This window comes from Miniopterus schreibersii (assembly GCF_964146895.1).
Source record: "Miniopterus schreibersii genome assembly, chromosome: 11".
NCBI classification, from domain to species: domain Eukaryota; kingdom Metazoa; phylum Chordata; class Mammalia; order Chiroptera; family Miniopteridae; genus Miniopterus; species Miniopterus schreibersii.
The window spans coordinates 65,491,256-65,511,984 of record NC_138111.1 but is presented as its reverse complement, the minus strand read 5'-3'; the positions used below and the strand labels follow the sequence as shown (position 1 = coordinate 65,511,984).

The 20,729-nt window shown below is 49.4% G+C and overlaps 1 protein-coding gene across 3 annotated transcripts in view; it reads right to left on the bottom strand.

Annotated features, from left to right (window-relative positions):
* Nucleotides 1-883: 883 nt before the first annotated feature.
* AOPEP (aminopeptidase O (putative)) overlaps nucleotides 884-20,729 on the bottom strand; it is a 331,307-nt gene continuing 311,461 nt past the window's right edge. For all 3 annotated transcript variants that reach the window (XM_081151075.1, XM_081151073.1, XM_081151074.1), the window contains 3 exons: nucleotides 6,485-6,571; nucleotides 4,567-4,710; nucleotides 884-1,415 (listed from right to left, as the gene is read on the bottom strand). In XM_081151075.1, coding sequence (XP_081007201.1) covers nucleotides 4,570-4,710; nucleotides 6,485-6,571 — 228 coding nt within the window. In that variant the 3' untranslated portion in view covers nucleotides 884-1,415; nucleotides 4,567-4,569. The remainder of the gene's footprint in view (nucleotides 1,416-4,566; nucleotides 4,711-6,484; nucleotides 6,572-20,729) is intronic.

The window sequence follows — 20,729 nt, the reverse complement described above, 5'->3', positions numbered from 1 at the left end:
CAGAGGTGCTGGAGGGGAAGCCAGGAAGGCTGGCGAGAGAGTCCGCAGAAACTTGGGTGAAGGGGGTGACTGGCTGCGGCTGGAGTGTGGACAGGAGGTCCCCAGGGAGGCAGGCCCATGCTTCCTCCCCGACAGGGACACCACCTTGCACAAGGTGCCCGAGTCTACCAGCAGCACAGGCCAACTACCCACAGGATCAGCCCAGACTTGGTGCCTGGGTTCTGATGGCTCTTCTGTGACTGGCTGGTGGCAGGACGCGGCCACTGGAAGGGAACAACCATCTTAGTGCAAAATCCCACCCGTGGAAGGCTGGCTCGGCCTCAGTGGTTTCTAAAGCCAAAAAAGTGTGGCTTTAACTTTCACAGAAAGCAGTGTTCTTGTATTTTATTCAGATTTAAAAATCAAATTTGGATTTCTCTACCAATACGGGAAACACACACCCAATCCCACGCCGAGCACATGCAACAACAGGGCGCAGGCCCTTCCAGAACGAGTCACCGCCGGACAATCCTCAGGGCGCCCGAGCTGCAAGCGGAGGAATGTGCGAAAGCTGCGCTTCGCCCAAGGGGACCAGCGCCAGAGCCAGGGAGAGCCACCGGCTGGCGCTCATTCCGGCCCTGCCCAGCCCCTCGCCATCCCGTGACAGCGCCCAGGGCTGTGGCTTCTCCTGGTGCGTTAAACCATCCTGCCCTCTGGGCCGTACCGCAAAGCTCAGCTCTTGCCTTTTTAAACTTCCAGCGTTAGTGGGAAAGACGGGCGACGCCAGCAGATGCCCACGGCCGCCTGTGCCTCTGCCCGCTGCCTGCCAGCCTCCGATGCGAGGCAGTTCAAACTACCTTTTTAAACACAGTATTAAATTCAGAAGCAAACAGGAACACAAAGATATTAATCCATTACATTTTATTAACACATCTTAGATTCTTATCCTGTACTTTCACCAAAAGGAACTAGAATTTTGGGAAATATGTAAATAATGGAACTATCAATCAAAATAACTGTGTAGCATCCGTCTGAAATGACCCAGAGGAGACCATCGAATGGCGCTCACTGGCCCAGCACAAATGACTTTCTGGAATTATACAAACACTCGATGCAGCCGCATGCCGAGGGGACTGATGTGTCTTCGCCACATCTCAGGTATCTTTAATCGCTTGTGTGAGGAACTGCCTTAAACTCAGACCCTATGCAGGTTCAGTGTGTTGCGGTGGCATTTCTGGGGCAGGCACAAGGCCCCATAGCCCCATGGAGGCTGTTTCACTTGCATTCGGCTGACAGCAGCCTCTGGAAAGAAGCACCGAGACCCGGGCGCTGGAGGCTCAGCAGCCCTGTCACCTTCCTTTGATGTCGAGAGTCCATGTGATCCTGGTCCCACCATGGCTACGAGATTACGAGAAAGAATCTCACTGTGATCTTTCCTGCAAAGAAACAGCAATAAAATTTATTGCCTGCTCACAAGAATAATTCTTGTAAACGAGGACCTTTGTGTGCGCCTCTCACTCTGGAGATACGACTGTGCAAGGCAGGAGACCAAGGCCACGTCTCACAGCCCTGGGAATGGGGTTCGCAGGGAACCAGCTGCCAGCCGTGCGCACATGTGGCTGTGAAAGCCAGTGCTGAGACTCAGGCTCCTTGACAAGGAGACACCGGAGAGCCCACGTCAGACCCGCACTCACTCCCACTGCTTTCAGCCTGGACGACCCATGACAGATGCGGGTGGGCTGTTTGCGTCACATGTGCGGCACCATCCGCCCTCAGAGCTGTCTGATTCTACCAACATCCACACCACAGGAGCACATACAGATGTTGGGGTCTGGTGGCTGGCGTGCTGTGGCCTGTCTTCGCTGAGTGGAGTCCCAGCTCCTGAGCCTCCAGGCACTTACGAACAGGAAGGCTTTTTGCTCGAGGGCTCGACTCCTGTTCCTGCTGAACTGAGCCAGTGTGTAAAATGAGAACTGATATCAGCTCAGTAGGCACCGGAGGGCGGGTCCAATCGACAGCCCGTAGAAGCAGTGCCTCGGCTGGGAGCTGCCCACACGGTCCGCCGGGGCTGCAGGACACAGAAACCTAGGCTGCAAATACAAGAGAGAGTCACGCGCGGGAGGAAGCAAAAGGATCTGTGTTGAAAGCACCCAGCCCGGACAGTTTTACTCGACTCTTGTGATGCATTTGGTTTCAGTTTTTTGTAAGAATAACTTCTGCAGCTTTCAATACATTTGACCTTTCAGAGAGACATCTAACTAGTGGAGTTATAGTTCTGCAGACTTTTGGCACATTCCTTCCATTCGTGACAGGACACAGTGCATCCTTGGGCCGAGGTCTTTCCTCCTCCAGAATTGTGCTCGCACCTGAGCTGACCGCTCAGCAGTGGCCTCTGCCCAGCGGCTCCAACTTAACTGCCCCCATCTCACCTTCTCTTCAGGTGCAGAACTTAGCCACTGTGAACAAAGCGGAAACCAGTCACTGTTCACCAATCAGCTAAGCTCTGCACCTCGTCAGAGAGGTCTTCAGCTGGGCACAATGAGAGGGCCGGTGAGCATCTTCTGCGACGGCTGCTGCTTCTGTTTCCGGAGAGCTACAAGACGCACCAGTTCTCCAACTGCAGAGAGAGAGGGACTATGGCTCTGGAGAGCAGCCAAGGTCGTGGTTGCGTGGTAATCCCTGGCAATGTGATTTTAATCTTAAGTCACAAATCAGCATGCCAGGAACCCAAGCAGCCAGAGCACTCTGGAGCCGCCGTGCCTGTGTGCTGAGCCCTCACCGCATACACCGGGTCCTCGGACACGAGGCGGCGACATCACCTCCAGGCCTGCCTCGCTACCATGTGGGTTTTAAGTTTTTTGTTATTTTCTTGGTGTCCTAGAGGGATAACTTTTTAAATCAAAAGGACTCAGAGATGCCCATACAAGTGCCAGTCCAATTTTGGAACATGACCTGGGAAAGGCACCGACCAGCCTCTGGCAGGGTTGGCAGAGACGGCTGTCCCTCCTGTAACCCTCAGCACAAATGCTAGTGCTCTGGGGTCTGCAGGGTGCCCAACTGCGGGAAGGTGCAAGTCACTGGTCTTAACTGAGAAGGCGGGGGCGGGTCAGAGGGCATGCATGTGGTCCCCAGTTCATCTGGAAGGAGAGGGACAGGGAGGACCATTGTAGAGGGGAGGTGAGAAAACAGCAGACCCCTTGCCAGGACCACTCCTTTGCCTGTTTGGGGGCAAAAAACTCATGCTGGAGAGTTGTGAGAGCTTAGTGCACATTGTGGTTCCCACGGCTGAGAACATGGGGACGAGCAAGGAACAGGCTACCCAGGGCAGTTTCACACACTTCAAGAAACACTCCCCGTGAAATTAAACACTGAAAGAGAAATATGATTTACACCGGTTCCTACACGGGGTTGGCAACAAGATAACTGTGCAACTGTTCTGGTTTTGTAAACTGGCCCATCTGTGACGAGGACCTGAAGCTGCCGCTGGGGAGCGCTCTGTTTGGGGAATGTCTGCGCACAGCTGTCTCACTACAGAGGCTCAATCGCTGCAACCATTCCCACCGCGTCCCCTCCAGCGAGCGTGGCTCTTCCGGGAGAGGGAGATCGCACTTTGGAAAAGCTGCAGTATCAGACTTCTTCCCGGTAAGATACTTAAACGTAGTGGACAAAACCGGTTTGTATAAAACAGAAGCAAACTAAACGTCCAACAATGGGTTAAGAAGACCAACAGGAAATATTAAATACCCATTAAAATTATATTTATAGAGAAGCTATATAACATGAAACATGACTGAGGTCTAATGTTAAGTTTAAAAAAAGATACAAAATTAAACATACCCCACCTATACCACATAAACCTTGAAGAAACACTGAGAAGACACAGAAGATGATGGTTGTTAGAGAAGCAATGCACTTACAGTCCCACAGTTCTACTTCAAAACTTCATGTACCACTGCTAAGCTAGTTTTAAAATTTAAACCCTAACTGATAGGGTGTAATTCTAGCAGGTCAATTCCAAACACAACAGAAAAAGCAATTCAAATAATTTAGGATTCCCATGCCAATGTCAGCCAGGGAGTCTGCTCCGACAGCAAGCCCGCCTGAAGACAGGCGCTGAGGCACAAGGTGCAGAGGGGCCTGCGGCAGGCTCTACAGGAGGACCTCCCACCCGCCCCCTCGGTCGGGGCGGGGGGACAACCTGATTGACGTCACGCAGCCCAGGAGGAGGAACTATCTGCACGCAGCTCAGGAGTGGGGCCACTGGTCAGACATTCCCACTGGGCTTCCCAGTCCACCTCCTAGCCCCCTACCCAAGAGGTGCTCCTTCCCAACTTCTGTTCCTACAAGTAACAAAACTGAAGTGGTCAAACTGCGCCAAGGAGAGCTGTGCTGCCCGGGTGGACAGCTGTGCTCCCTGGTGACCACTCACATGCGAGCTGCTGCAGGGACTCGGCTTCGCTCGGCCCAGGCCACCGGCCGCCTGAGCTGGAGCAGAGGCCTGATGCCACAGGTGCTCTGGGCTCAACATTCAGTTATTCATTTGGCTCCTAAGAGACAAACAATGGGGAAGGAATGACAGAAAACTACCTTTTAAAACAACATCTCGGCCACCACCTGGGCTGAGCATCTATCCATCTGCTCCTTGGTCAGCTCGAAGCAGCTCCGGGCGAGCTGCTGCTGCCTGGTGTCCTCACTCACCATCAGCTCCCCGTAGAGGTAGATGCCCATGGCCTGCGGGGACAGGGGCAGAGAGCATGAGAAAAAGGAATTAGCGTCCACACGTGCAGTCTGTGTTTAACAGAAACCTGCTGGGCCAGAAACTACAAAGACCCTAGAAAAGATAAGACGGTCGAACAGTTGTGCTTCAGGAACCCGTGGTCTTTAACCCCCTTCTCTTTCCCGCTTTCACTGAACCTCCAAAGAACTGTCAGTGATCAGTTCCGTGAACACGACCTTGGTGATTTAACTGACAAAGGGATGACAGTGAGCATTTCTCTAGCAATGACCATGTCAGGAATGCTCTGCAACAGACAGGAGGGGCTGTCACAGCCACCACGGAGGCCTGTGCAGCTGACGGAAGCCCTGAGGGACTGTATGCAGGTCACAAGACACAGGCTCCTTCCCAGGAAAGGGTGTCCCTGGGCACTGCTGGAAGTGAAGACCACCACGTCACACGCAGCCATGGGTGGGCAGCACCATCATGCCACCCAGGGAAAGGTGCCTGCTGCTCCAGCCCAGCTGACTGTGGTCCCTCCACTGCGGCAAACACTGGCCCTTCTGTGTCAGACACAATGCTCCACAGACCTACATCTGCATTTTTCCTGGTTTTAAAAACAGCCAATTATGTTCTGGAAGACCAAAGACCCCTCGGGTTCTGCCTCCAAGCTTAATTACGCCATGGATCACATTCTGCTGGAGCAAATTAAAAGAAGGAACTCAAAGACAGCGCAAGACAAAAACTTGTCCAGTAAGAGGTTCACAAATTCCCTCCTGAAAAGGCTGTGACATGGTAATCCTTCTCTGGAAAAGTTCGTGGTTCTAAGCATATTGCAGTTAACTGTGTCTTTCAAACAGATCTTCATCTTCTCTTGCATTCTCTCCTCCCTCATACTCCTCTGTGTTTCCAAACATCTCCTGCTCCACTGTGCAAATGTGACATTTCTTCTGGTACAAAGTCATGCATTTTTCTTTGTAGGAGTAACAAGCCCTTCCTTGCTGGCAGCCCCCCATGCTCAGGCCTCTCAAAAGTCCTTTTGTTTGCCCTGCCCCCGCGCTCCACCCCACACGGCTCAGTGCCGTCAGCCCCGGAGCTGGGCAGAAAGCTCGCTCACAGGCACAGTGGTCAAGTCCACAGGACAAGCTGCAGGCTGCTGACTTCCACCAACAGACAGAACCTGTGGCACATGCTCTGCCACGAACAGCCACGCTGGGACACGTGTGGGTGGGTGCAGAGGCAGCAAGGAGGACATCCCCCAACCCAGTCACACACACAGGCTTCCTGTGGGCTCCTAGAAAGATGACCACTTCCCCCCGGTGAACAGGGAGGAAAGTTCCCGCAGGAAAGACACTCAGCGCAGGAGCTGGCCTGGCATGTCTGGTGCAGAGACCAGACCAGTCCAGTGATTGGGGCTGCCCACCGTGTCTGCTCACATGCTTTAGGGCCAGTGAGGACAAAGATACACCCCCCAGCATCACTAAGCCACACCTGGACCTGAGGTCTGGTGATGCTGTGAAGTCTGCACAAGCCTCACCTGGTAACAGCCACGGGCCACAGCCAGGGGGAACCCACGGGGCCTCCAAGGACCAGGGTTAAGTGCTGTAAAAGGACACCGAGCTCTAGCAGGAGAGTCAGCTCAGAGTGTGGGAGGTAAGCTCCTACCAATTCTTCAAAATGTTGGAATATGTTTAAATGTTTGTTACATTTGAGTCCCTGTGTTGTGTACCAGGCATCCAGGGGATGGTACAGCACTGACAGAACCCCCGTCTGCTGAGAAATGAGACTTACCTGATCCTCCTGAAGGAACTTCTCCACGTTTTTGTACGCTTTTGTGTATTTGTGCTTAACAATGAGCTCACACCACCGATGGCGAACCTTAACAAAGAAGAGAACATCCAGTGAGCAACAAACTGGCAGATTTTGCTTAGCCTTCTAAGTTTAACTACTGAAAACCTTCTGTGTTAGAAATAAGTTACGGCATCCCCACTTATCCTCAGGGGATGTTCCAAGCCCCCTGTGGATGCCTGAAACCTGGGCAAGTACCCCTACACATACTATGTTTTTTCTATACATACATACCTATGATAAAGTTTAATGCCTTTTCCGCCTTAACTAATCAGCACTTACACTGTGGTTGTAACTTTCGAAGTCTGAGGTACAAAAGCCAAACTGGCCCAAATTTCTTCCCTTCTTCACAACTTCAAGGATGGAAGATTCGTTCCTACCATACAGCTCAGCAACCTAAGCTTATGATTTCTTTCTTTCCTTATTAAGTCAGGAACTTGCCCCTTTTCACTTAAGGGAAGCTCTTTACGCTTCTCTCTGGCATGTCCGAGTTGTCGGCATCCTGCTCTTGGTGGCCTGAACACAAGCACTGCGAGATGCCGTGACAGCCGGTCGTTGACGCAGCTGGTGACTAATGCTGGGGGTGGGGGGGGGTGGGGGGGGTGCAGTGTGGAGACACTGGACAAAGGAATGAGTCACGTCCTGGGTGGGACCGACTGAGGGCTCCAGGTTTCATCATACTACTCAGAATGGCATGCAACTTACAACTTACGAACTGTTTATTTCTGGAATTTTCCATTTAATATTTTCAGACTTCAGTTTACTAGTGATGTGCGTACTGAAACCACAGATAATGGGGACTACTGTACTCTCTGAAGTACATTAACACTGTTGACACTTCCAGTTTTAAATTTTAATTTTATTTTTTAAAGAAAGAACCATGCTCCTCGTCAGGAGCACTGTTAGTCAACTTTAGGGGAGGAAAGTGCATACTTCAGTTGGGTGTTTTGATGTTTTTAAAGACAATTTTGCAAGATAACAGATAAATGCAAAATGCGACTAGGAAATCAAATGCACATCCCGGCCAAGCTGCTGGTGCTCTGCCCCACAGGGCTGTTGACAAAGGTTTCCTCTGAAACCACAACTACTTAACGTCCTGCAATAACCGATTTGGTTCAGTGCTGCTGAGGGTAACAATGAACAGAGGAGAGCGGAAGACACTCTCCACATTCCTGCGAAGAGGCAAAGCGTGCTGGCCTCAGGAGTTTGGGGCGCCTGCCGGAGGGAGAGGGAAGGCCACCATGAGGCAAGCAGCTTGCGCCGAGGTCTGTACAACACGCTGCCAACAGACAAGCTAATGTGGATGCTGTCTAGTAAAGACTCACTTTACTAAAGGTTCACCAGCAAGACTTTGCCAGGAACCGCCCCCCCACACCCCTAAAAAAAAACGATAAGGAAGTTTGATCCCAGCCTGGGCTGTGTCTGCTGACAACGGCAGAGCCCCCCCCCCATTTCTCTGCCCTGGAGGCACATTCTTCACATGGAAATTCTACCTGAATTTGGTTTTCAGAGTCATTTCAGGCCATTTTCTGCTGTATCAAAGGTCTCCCGGTTACACCCAGCTAGCAACAACCATTTTATCTTTCACTGTTGGTTCAACACTGGCCATACGTAGAAATGATTATGTGCATCTGAAAAAGCCTTCTTCCATCACTCTGTTTTTATTGCCTTTGAAACAGGGAGACTCTCTTAAAGGAATCCATTTGTGGCAATAGTAAAATATAAGCAATTCCAACATTTTGGCTGGGTCCCCCATAAATTACATCATTATCCACCAACCTGGCCAGATCTTTCCTTTAATCTACTATAAATAGATTTACACCCAAACAATTAGCAATGAAGGAAAGAAAGAAATCTTTCGGAAGGAATCCTTCCCCGAGGCTTGGTGTGCTCCCAGACAGGGTGTTAATTCGGGGACTCTGGTGGCGCTGCCCTTTGCTTGTGGGCAGCCAGGCCCTTTGAACTTGTAAGGACAGGATACCAACAAGCTTTTACATCTACGAAGGAATTTCAGAGGTGCATGGAAATGAGCTAATAGCCTCAGACCATCACAACAAAAGAGAAGCCGGGCAGACTAGATGGGTCTCGGAAATCTTTCCATCTTAATAAAATGTTCTTTCCTATACAACCAACAGAAATTAAGAACAGACCATAAAAGGGAAAGGGCAGCCCCTGAAATATTCTGAGCAGAAAGAACAAGTGAGCAGAGCTCAGAGAAGCCAGCTCCTCATGCCACATCAATCAGAGGAAGTCATCAGAGCCACCAGGCCCCCACTTCCGGAGCTCCGGTCCATGTCCAAAGGCCATGAGAGACCGCACCAGAGAGACCGCAAAGGGCAGCCTTGGGTGCCTCTACCCTGTTTCCTCCCAACTCATGGCCATCTAAATGCCTCAGACACCCATAGCCCACCAAGCACCAGCAGTATCTCTTTTGTTTGCGGGTTTTGTGAAAGCGGCAGCCGGTTCCCATGGCCACCAGATGGGATGGACAGTCAGAGACCTAGGTGCTGCCCTGCGACTTCCTCTGGGCCCTTGGAGAAGAGCCTCACTTCCTACAACTGCACCAGCTTTTTGTGGGTCATGTACAGGACATCAACGGCCTCTGTGAGCTTCGAAATGTTTGAACAACTTAGGTTCGTATGCCCCCATCGCACCATGCCTTTGACAATGACTGCTGTTTCTCATTCTAAAACTTGGGGATAAATTCACGTTTTAGACCTGGTTTTGAGGATGGAGGGTTTAGCCTCTCGTCTTTCCTTCCTGTGCTCTCCTTCATCTTATATTTACACATACAGAAATAACACAGCATTATTTAGAGCCTATTCTCTATTACAATAAGGAACCCGATGGGCAGGTGGGAGGCAGGTTGGTCCCACCATGACTGGAAGGTCCAAGGACAACACAGAGAAAGAGGCTCTTTTACAGTCAATGTGGAGTAAGCATTTCCACCCCTCTTACTGTTAAAACAGTGTATTGTTAGGATTAATAAGAGATCTAGTCTTCTGACCCCTGAAGGCTAACAGGCATCAGGAAGTGCAGGCCAGCCTCCCCTCCTCACCATGAGGAGCAGAAAAACAACAGGCCTTTTCATCACTAAAGAGCCAAGCATCTCAGTATTTTAACGACAGGATGTTTAGAAGACATCACAGAGGGCCCAGCAGATACTTCTTGCTCCTGTGCAGAATTTTTACTTCTCTTTGTATTTCTCTAAGAAACAAAGAAAATTCTTATTTTTTATCCCTTAAACTGTTTTTATTGCCTTTGAAATCTGCTTAGCCACTTATCACCACATAGAACCAGGGTCTTCCCAAGTGGCTGGCAGCAAAGTGACTTTTGTCTCAACTTCTCCCAGCAGTATTTGCACGTTAGGTACTACTGATGGAGAGCCCCTTCCTCTAGGTCACCAAGAAACATAAAGAATCTGAGAGGCCGTCACATACTTGTATCAAATTCCTTCCTCCACTGGCCATGAAGAAGGTGAAGTGCTCTGTGTGGGGAGCCTGAGCCAAGCAGGTCTCTAAGAAGAAAGCTGTCCATTCTGTAGATCGGCTCTTCATTATTTTCCAATAAGCTAGTCACTGGGGGTAGCAGCACTCTGTCTTTTCATTTCCTTGGTGAGATTAAAAATAACCACTGAGCACATCTACACAGCGTGGAGCCCACAGGCTGCCACTGCACCCATGCTTCTTGAGTCCACCCATTCCGTTTCAGTGCTACAAGGGGGTATCCATACTATGTCCAAACTGACCAAATCACATTAACATTCACGTTTTATTACACTTCCATTATGTCTCAACAGAGGTGAAAAATTTCAATGACTTTTTCAACTATAACTCAAATTCATAAAGTTGCTCTAAACTCACGCTAGAAATCTCCAAAAGTTCAAATCAACAGACATCTTAGCTGAATATCATCGTCATGGTCAGGTCAGGCTGGATGGAGCAGCAGGGCAAGGCCGAGAAGGGGGAAGGAGGGAGGGAGGGAGGGATGCAGGGCGGAAAGAGAGGAAGAAAGGGCAAGAGAATCAGAAGGGGGACAGTGCAGGGGAGAGAAGAGGCGGAACTAAGGTGGAGAGAGGAGCCTCGTTCCAGCCAGTCCCGGACAGGGCGGCTCACAGGGCACTTGGAGCCTTGCTGCCTTCAGTGCCCACAGCAGCTGGACCAGGCCCCACCTCCTGCTGACCCCTGCTGGGGCCAGAATGCCCCCAACTACACGCAGACCTGCTGGGGGTTCCGTGACACGGGAACCATTAGCACAGTGCCTGGCACACACGTAAGACGATGGGTGAAGAGAGAATTTAGGCCAATTCTTCCCACAAAGTCACAATGAAGTTGTGATAGACAGATGTGCATATAAGGGGTGCGCGTGTAAACACTAATAAAAATCAGTTTGTAAATCTGCTTTTCAACCTGCTCTGCCTGAGGGATACTGAAGAGAAGAGTGTGGGCGCTGCCCTGAGTGCACAGGCACAGCAGTCTAATTCACACCCTTGTAAATGGATTCTAGAAGTTTCCAGGTTTCTGAAGCCTCGATGAGCAAAAGATGAGTACCCGACAATGCAAATGGGGCAGAGGGAGGGTATCAGAATTTGGGGTGGAAGAATGAAGAATGTTTGAAGAAGCTGATTCCTGTCAGACCCACGTTTGACGGCAGAATGATCCTGTAACTGCACCAGGACGGTGCATCCCCTGCCCCACAGCAGGGTCTCCCCCAGGAGGACAGGTATGTCTGTGTAACAGGCCTCAGTCATCTGGGAGACCTGAGCAGACACGTGGCCTGGGTACCCAAGAGGGATTTTGTAGGAAACACACACAGGCCTCCAGCTACAAGGCTGGTGGCTCGCTCACTCCAAACACATTCACAGCAGCCAACACATATACACACATAAGCATGTAACATGTACACATATGCACTCACTCCCTACTTTCTGTTCCTTACGTTGGTTGGGGACATACTAAATTGACGTCATGATCCAGTGTGTCCTGACCCAGGGAGCCGATGCCCCAGACTGGAGGCCCGGGCCTAACTCAGCAGCTCTGTCAGCCGGGCTAGCTGCTCTCACCATGCCTGGCCCGGCTCCTGGCGGTGGGGCTGCTGTGGGGACTGAGGTTGCTCAGGCAAGTGTCAGGCTAGTGATTCCCATACAGTAAGTGCTTTTCGTCTTAGAAGGGGTAACATGTTTTGGCTTTATTTTCTAATTCAAAGTTCATTATTTATTGAATTAATAAAACCCAGGGAGTATTAATTCCAAGAGCTATTTGTTAATTGGTGAAATGACAGAGCAAGGTGCCTGTAGAGGGCTGTTGCTTGCTGAGGGGAGGCCCTGGACATGTGGAGGGAAGGCTCTCCAGGGCTGGGCAGGATCAGGAGTGAAGGGAGGGGTGAGGGGAGATGGGACAGCAAAGGAAGAGCAGGGCCCTCCCTGCCCTGGGGCTCGACTGAGCCTCAGACTCCCAGCAGGGACAGAGCAGAGGAAGCAGGGCACCACCAGGGAATAGCCTAGAGGCCTGGGGGAACTGGTACTTCTCTTGCCACCCCTGGGAAGTACACCAGGGGCCAGGCGCCTGGGAATTTTCCAAACTATTTGTAAAGACAGATGGCCCAGCCTCACGCCAGCATCAGCCCCAGTCCCAAGGCACTTGCCCCATTTCAAAGCGTTCTCACTGCCCGAAAGGCTCAGCTGAGCTGAACCACCATCTCAGAAGTGAATGAAGTCTGCCCCTCTGATTACCGAGAGTGCCTTAAAAATAGCACCTCCCCTGTGTGGTCCTTTGTGTCCCCAAACCATGCTTCAGATTCCAGGTGACCGAAAGGGAATCTGTGATATAACCATGGGCTCCCCCCACATTAACTGTTCTCTCCTGGAAACAGGAGAGGAAAAATCGCCGAAGGACAACCCCACTCCCCACCTTCATTTCTTTTCATCCTGAGACATTAATGGATACAGACATTCCTGCTGGACTCGAGAATGGTGATGGTCAGCAATTGTTTTCTGTCAAGGGCCAGAGAGAGTATTTTCGGTCAGTTTGCCATTGTATCAAGAAACAGCCCTAGACAATATGTAAATGAAGTGCTGGGATGGCTGTGTCCAGATACAACTACAAAACAGGCTGTGGGCTAGACTGGCCTGGCTCCAGTCTGCTGACCCCACTCTCTCGGAGGCCCATGACCCAGGCTCCCAGGGCGAGGTGCTGGAAGCAGTAGGCCAGCAAATGTTTAACCCCCAAACCTACCAGCATGACGTCACAGATCCTTACACACTGGCTCCGGCCAGCTTCAGCCCGGTTCTGCCAGGAACGCACAAGGGTGTTCCTGAATGCCAGCCTACAAGTCCTATTCCTTTCTCTACCTATGGATTAAATTTCTTCTGCACAAGCCAACGTGCTCCGGCATTCCTTCTAAAACAGCATCTCTTGGGCCATGGGCCCAGGACAAACACAGATACAAAGCAACGGGAGAGGTAGCTAAGCCTGATTCTGAGGAAACGCAGCCTTTAGGGAGAGTAACCCCCACCCCAGCCCACGCCCAGTCTGTCCATGCCAACGAGGTGCCCTCTGTGAATCCTACCCCAGACCTCATATTTATTAGCACTTGACAATTCTCACTGCTCTTTTATAGCTTTTAACTCAAAGGTTTATTTCTAACTTCAATTTTTGACAGTTTTCCATGAAACTACTTCTAAGAAGTATTATCTAATAAGCTAACTTTCCAAAGTGGTTTTCAAACTTTTCTTAAATGTAATTCTTGTAACTTTTAATAAAAATCAATCTGAAACCCTAGGATATAAAGACAGAGTAAAGAGAAGATTGCAAGTGGGCTCTTCAAGCAGTTTCAATCTCCATGCTGGGTAGGAAACACTGTTAAACAGTAAACTCCTCCATGTGGCCTTGGGTTCCTTGGGGGTAGAGTTTGAAAACCAGTGTCTTACAGAAGAATTACTGTGCCTGAGGAATAAATGGAATCAGAGGCTGAGCAGACACTGCTATAGGAACAAGACAACAGATTAGTTCTGATAATTTCTAACAGCCAACACCTCCGCCTTGGTTCAGCAGCCACCATGCCACCGACAAAGTGCATGAGACAATCAAGGTCACAGAGAGTAAGTGACCTGTGCCGCTCGGCCACTGCCATCCTGGAGCCAGGGTTTGGTTTGCTGCATACTCACTGCCCTGCTTAAAAAAGCACCTATGTCTCCTGTAGGAAGCTGCTTCCCTTGCTTTATTTTTAAATGTTTAGAACTTATAAAACAGGTAATTTCACACAGAGAACCCAATAAATGGGAAATCCCAGCCATCTGGCACGTTACTCTGTGTTCTCCCTTTTCTCCACTGGCCACTGCTGGGGTCGCTGGCTTAGGAGCCACCAACGTTCACTTAAAGCACTGCAGGGGATTCCCTCCTGCTAGTGCACATGCCACAGCCCATCAGCCCTCTGAGGACACCAGTCAGTCAGTCTCAGTGTCACAGAAAGTTCCAAAGTGTCAACAGCCCCCAGAAGAGACAAGGACCTCTGAGGCCCCACCAGAGGCACGGCGGGGCCCGCCTCACCCAGCACACCCGCGTTTAGCCAGCGCCTCTTGGGCGGAGTTCACCTTCCCCCCCCCCCCCACGCCCGCACCGCACTCTCCGCGTCTGATGTGTGCCCAGCACCGTGCTCTCTGGGCGGGCTCCTGTGTTCGCCTGCTTTACTTACACTAAGAGTCAAGCCTGTGAGAGCAGCGGCCTGGGGGCCTGTCCCAGGGCCTGCTACCCAGTACGTGCTCGACAAATGTTTCTCAATGAACGCACTACTTTTACCATCTCAGAATGCTTTTCAGCTACTCTAAAATTATAATGCACAGTTGGAGGCTGTAAAACGCTTTGAAGAATGCCACCGTCCTATTTATGACAGGAAGCACTCCCCTTTCTTTTCAGTCCTTTTGATTTCAGAATTTACTGTTGAAGAGAAAAAAAAACCTGTCCCGGGAACATGATCTGGGAAGCCCATTAAACCTCATTTAGAGATCCATTTTATACCTGTAAACAGAAAGACCAAGGCTCATGGCTTTTGTGAGTTAATAAGTCTTACGCCGCAGTAAACAAACCTGCTTTTTCAATTTGTGCCCTTAAATTAGATTTAACTTTGCTTTAAAGTGGGTTTACTGCTGGTAAGGGAAGCCTGCCGGCAGCCAGGAGCGGGAAGGCAGCCGGGACAGACAGGATTTCCAGCCAGGGTTTTGTTTGGGGGCGTCTATGAGGGTCCAGTGTGTCTCATCGGCTCTCTCCTGAGAAAGACAGGAGAGCAGTGGCTGAACGGCTGTCACAGAAAGATTTCCAACATCCGCATTCTGATTCTAGCGCGTCCCATTTCTCTCTCACCTTGCTCATCTGACTCTCAAAGGGCTGTGGCTGTAACGTTCTTTTTTTAACCAAAGGAAATTAAAAGTCACTCTGTTTGCTGTCACAGAGCCAGGTTAATAAATCCCCAGGCCCAGGGTTAAGACGACAAACAAGGCACCAGAGGCCCTCAGCCCTTTCTCGGGGGCTGGCACGAGCCCTGTCCCCTGTCCGAGTCAGTCCCTAGCTCTCACCTGCGTGCCAAATGTCGACAACCGGCCGTAACCAGTTATAACCAGAGCTGTACCTTCATGCGACGCAGGCCCTTTGAAACAGCTCCGGGACCACCACACCGGACACATGCAAGCGCGTGGAGTGACGGCAGGGTCAGAGGTGATGACAGGCCGGCACCTGCATCCTCTCAGGCAAAGGCTATGGAGACACTATTTTACTTAAGGATGTTAATGCCATTAAAGTCAGCTGGCTCCAAAGGTCAGCACTCAGGGACCCACGTTGGGTCCACCTTGAAATACAGCCCAGTTCGTCCTTCTTCCGTCAACACTGCACTAATCGCAATTCATTCCCATGTGTAGTTCTGCAGTTAGGAAACACACTCCACACCTTCTTGCTTTCATTTCATAACAGGTGACACAGGGCCTCTGCTGAAAAAAGGACTTTACCACTGGCAGAAAAGTGAGGATGGGTTACCTCCTTTGACAAGCTCAGAAGGCACCTGAGGGGATCCTCTAGGAGGAAGGCCTCAACCCACTGGCCAGAGGGCCACCCATTGCAGTGCTTCACCTGGGCCCCAGGTGTCCAACCACCATGTGTTGGACACTAGTAGCTGCTATTCCAGAATACCCGGAGAGCCAGGAAAAGTCATCTCCAAACATTAAGTATTGGGTACTGAGGATACAGTTCAGTATAAAGTCTAAGAAAAATCCAGTAATCAGCAAGTGTAGACACTTATGTCTCAGAAGGACATAACAGGGTGCAGTGAGGGAAGTGGGGGGACCCAGAGATGTGGTCAGAAGACTCACCATGCACAGTGAGAGATGAAGGGGGAAAAGACAACTGTCACTGGACAAAGCCCCTAAGCCCAGTGTCCAGCCATACCACGTGTTCTATGAGAAACCCAACCCTCCAATCCCCTCCTCTCTTAATAGCTATTTCTTCCAATACCGGAAGCTAGAGAAGTAGACTTATAAATCCCACGACTTCAGCGTAAGAACTAAAACTATAAAACTCTTAGAGAAGACAGTGTAAGTCTTCCCGACCTTGAATCAGCCAAAGGCTTCCTAGATTTGATACCAAAAACACAAGCAAAAGAAGGAAAAATAGATAAATTAGATTTTATCAAAACTGAAAGTTCTATGCTTCATCATCAAGAAAGTGAAAAGGGCCCTGGCTGGTGTGGCTCAGTTGGTTGGGTGTCGGTTCAATTCCTGGTCAGGGCACAGGCCAGGTGTTTGGCTCTCACCTCGATATTTCTCTCTCTCCCTCTCCCTTCCTCTCACTATAAAAATCAATAAAAAAACTTTTTTAAAAAATGGTGAAAAGGCAACCCACAGAGAGAATATTTTTGCAAATCATAAACTTGATAAGGAACTTGTATCTAAAATATATAAAAAGCTACTATAACTCAATAATAAAAAGACAAATAAACCAATTAAAAATGAGCAAAAGATCTGATTAGACAGCTCTCCAAAGAGGAATGAATAGCCAATAAGCACATGAAAATATGTTCAACATGATGTACCAAGGCAATGAAAACCAAACCACAATGAGATATTCTTTTACACCGAACAGGATGGCAACAATAAGAGAGACAGCAAGTGTAGCAAGGATGGAGGAAACTGGACCCCTCCTACCCTCCTGGAAGATGAAAAATGGTACAGTAACTCTGGGAAAGCCTGGCAGTTCCTCAGGTTAAACAGTTACTACACGACCCAGCAATTCCACTCCCAGATACAGACCCACAAAAAGTGAAAACACGTCCACACAAAAGCCTGTACACAGAAGTGTTCACAGTAGCATTGTAACACAACAGCCCACAAGCGGAAACAGCCCAAATGTCCGTCAACTGATGAATGAGTACACCAGTGTGGTTTATCTCCACAACTGAAAATGTTTGGGGATAAAAAATGAAGTGCTCATACATGCTAAAGCATGGATGATTACTGAACATACATGCTAACTGAAAAGGAACCAGCCACACAGGTCACATATTGTATGTGGCTCCATGTACATGGACGTCCAGAATAGGCAAATCTAGGGAGACAGGAAGATTAGTGTGGGCCTCGGGCTGGGGGCAGGGGAGAGGCGAGAATGACAGCTCGAGGGTACAGGTTTCTTTAGGGGACGGTGAAAATGGTCAACAAATGATTTTGGAGATGGTACAACTCTATGAATATGTGGGTAAACTGTATGGTATATGAATTATCTCTCAAAAATGTTATTAAAAACCACCCAGGAATCAAGCTGGGGAATGCAAAGGGTGCTATTCTACACAGTCCATCCCTGGGGAGAAACCACCTGGTGTCCTGCCAGCTGGGCTGGATCTGGGCTGCTGCTCACCGGCTCGCTGCTTCCCCCAATGCCTGCAGACTTCCTGTGCTCAGCCTGGGCATCTGCTTCCACCAAGGTGGGCAAGACCAGCAGGTCTATGCAACACAGCCTGGGTGGCTCAAGGCTTCAGCAAAGCAACATGCAGACCAAGCAGCTTAAAATTCATTTTTAGTGCCATCTCATAAATTCAGTTTTTAAATTTCATATTCTGATATACAAACAAAATACCATCATTTGCTCATAAATAGGTGTCCTTTCACTCTTCAGAAAATTTGAATCCGACATAATTGCTTTCTCTTTGCTCTCAGGTACCAGCACAAACATTCCCATGTAAGAGATACAAGCCGCCAGGAACTGTATGGATCTCTAGGCTGCCCTTCCCTGCAAGACAGGCTCAGGGACCTGCTCCAACCTCCAAGCAGGTTGCAGGCTCCTTCTATCTGTAGTTCACCAGTTCCACAGCTCCAAGGCCAGGCAAACCGAACTCTCGAATCCTGGTGTGCCATGGAAAGAGAAAGCAGAGGAAGGTGTGCAGGAAAGGCACCAGAAGGGAGAAAGCATCTGGAAGGAGACTTGAGCATTTTGGCAAAAGTGAGCCCTCTACTTTAGGGCACCTGTGGCACACATTACATAAAAACATGGTCCAGTTTACAGTTGTGGAAGAAAATGGCAGTGTTCACAGACAACTGTGTGCTCTTAGCATGGATTTTAGTACAGAAATCTAATACAAAGGTATGTGAACTATTGACGGAGGTATAGAAAAGCCAAAAGCACCAATAAAACCCAATGTGTTGATTTCACCCTCTAGATCTTTAAAGCCAAAATGTACATGAAATGTCGCTGGGTTTGGGGTTGTTCAGAAAGAAGGGCCTCAGGGTGATGTGATTCATACCCTGGAAGGTGTGCACATCTGACATCTTCCTGAGAAAGTCTGAAGAGCCGGGGGACACACACTGCAGGGACAGACAGTGCCCCTTGCAGAGGACCTGCTGGCGAGGACAGTGGCAGAAACAAGGCCAAACAAGCACCAGGGAACTTTTCTAATCAAGTGTGGCTGAACCTGCAGCTAAAAGCCCACGTTTTAAGTGCACTTTTCCTTTTATTTACAAACTCTAAATATTATGACTTGATTATAACTATTTACTTACTAGGACCTTTTAGGAACAATCAGGCAGATTTTCAGAACATCAGCAGCTCACTTTTTTTACCTTTATTATTTAACAAACATCTGACCAGCTCCGACATGCTGTAACAATTCAAGGTAAATAAACACAGTCCCTGGCCTCAGGAACAAGTGCTGAATATTGATCTAAAAGGTGGAAGTTTTTTACTTTGTCATTATTTGCACCTGTTTTTGAAAAATCTCTTCATTGCAGTATAGCAGAGGTGGTGGTGTTTATTGCAAGGTTTCCACAGAAAGTGAGTGCCAGGAGCACCACAGTGAGTAATAGAGAAAGAAAACTAGAAGAAACACCCAGAGATAGCCTCCCAATTCTGAAGGGAATCTTCTAGAACATTTGTTTCATAAGCCAAACAGAAAAAAGAAAACATACACACATGTAACTAAAAAAATTATGTAAGAGCTCTGTCTATTCTTTCCCACATCATTAAAAGCGCATGGTTTAAAAAGTCAGCGCCTTTTTAGAGCGTCAGCCTGCAGACTGAAGGGTCTCAGGTTTGATACTGGTCAAGGGCATGTACCTCAGCTGCAGGCGCTGTGCCCAGCCCCGGTCGGGGTGCGTGTGGGAGGCAACCAATTGATGGCTCTCTCTCCCATTGACGTTTCTCTCTCTGTCTCTCCCCCTCCCTTCCATTCTCTCTAAAAAAATCAACGGAAAAAATATCCTCTGGTGAGTGTTAACAAAAAAATAAAAATAAATGTCTAAAGCAACTAAAGAAAAATACTCAAACTCGGGCCAGCTCTCAGACTCTAGGGAAGGACCGACAATGCTGTGTCAAAGGGCAGCTGTGTCTGCACAGGCACTGCCCTGGCTTTTAAAAAATAAATAGTAAGTCACACTATATATAGCTCACCTACTGAAGTCCAGATTCATCAGCAATTCACCAGGTCAAGGGGCCAATGAGCTAGACCCCTGTCCCTGTGAAGAAACTGGGACAAGTGGCCCAATGCTGGGCGGCAGGTGTCAGACTGCCTTTCCGGAAGCCCGTTCCATCCATCGGGATCTTCCCCTGGAGAACCACTTCACTAACTACCACGCATTCTTCTGTGCCCCCAAATGGTCTTTTTTTAATGTTCCATCTGAAAACCTGCCTTGTGGGCTCAGGGTGGTGCCTCCTGACAACACTGGCGATGACCTGGGGAGGCATCGGAGGGAGCGAGAGAGGAAGAGGCACCAGGCAGCACTGGGGCAGCACTGAGAGAGGGCAGATTCCTCGCACAGGCCCGTTGCCCGCAGGCTACCTCCCACCCAGCTTACAGGCCCCGTCCTCTGTCCATGAGGCCAGTTTCTGCCTCTATGCTGCTCAGATTTGCATCCAGGTGGACCAGAGAGGAAGGAGGCACCAAGTTCACTACAAGGCATTTTACTAACAGAAACCGGTGAGCTTCCTAAACTGGCAACAGAGCCAGAGATTACACCTCCCTTCTCCTCTAAACCCTTCTGGGAGAAAAACAAAAGAGCAATGTTTATTCTGTAGCCAGATACTACCAAAAAGCAACTGGGTAGAACAGGGAACAGAGCCCCACCACTCCTCACCCCGAGCAGGAGTTTTATCATGAAAGGGCATGAACTGAGTCACAGCTGATCAATTGTAGAATTCAGAGGCAGGATTCCTGGCTAAACCTTTATTCTCACCCCTTCAATGCTTCTCTAGAGGTCGCTAACTGTGACCTACTCTCAATTCTCAGAAACTATGCTTTTGGCTCAGATGAAATTTAGAAATGAGCAGTAAAGCTGTCAGACCACTGCATTCTGGGAATCACACCTGCCACCTCCAACTTCAAGTAAGTGCTGTGGCATTTTCTTTTCAAGCAAACAGTGGTTCCCTTAAGAACAACGTGGTAAAATCCATACCTTCCCTGCAGATGCAAAACCCACCATGGGAGGGGAGGGGCCCTTTTACAGGGCTTTCAAGGGCTCCTTGGCCAGAGCAGGAGGAGGCTATGTCGGAGAAGGCTGCAAGGCTGGGTGTTTTCCATTTGCAATCGACCTTGAAAGTGTCCTTTTTCAGAGCAGAATGTGCTGGAGGCTGGCGCGGCCCTCTGAACACTAGTGGTGGAACAGGTTTGGCCGTACTGACTAATCGGCTTCTCCATGTGTACTTGCTACCACTACTTTTGTTTT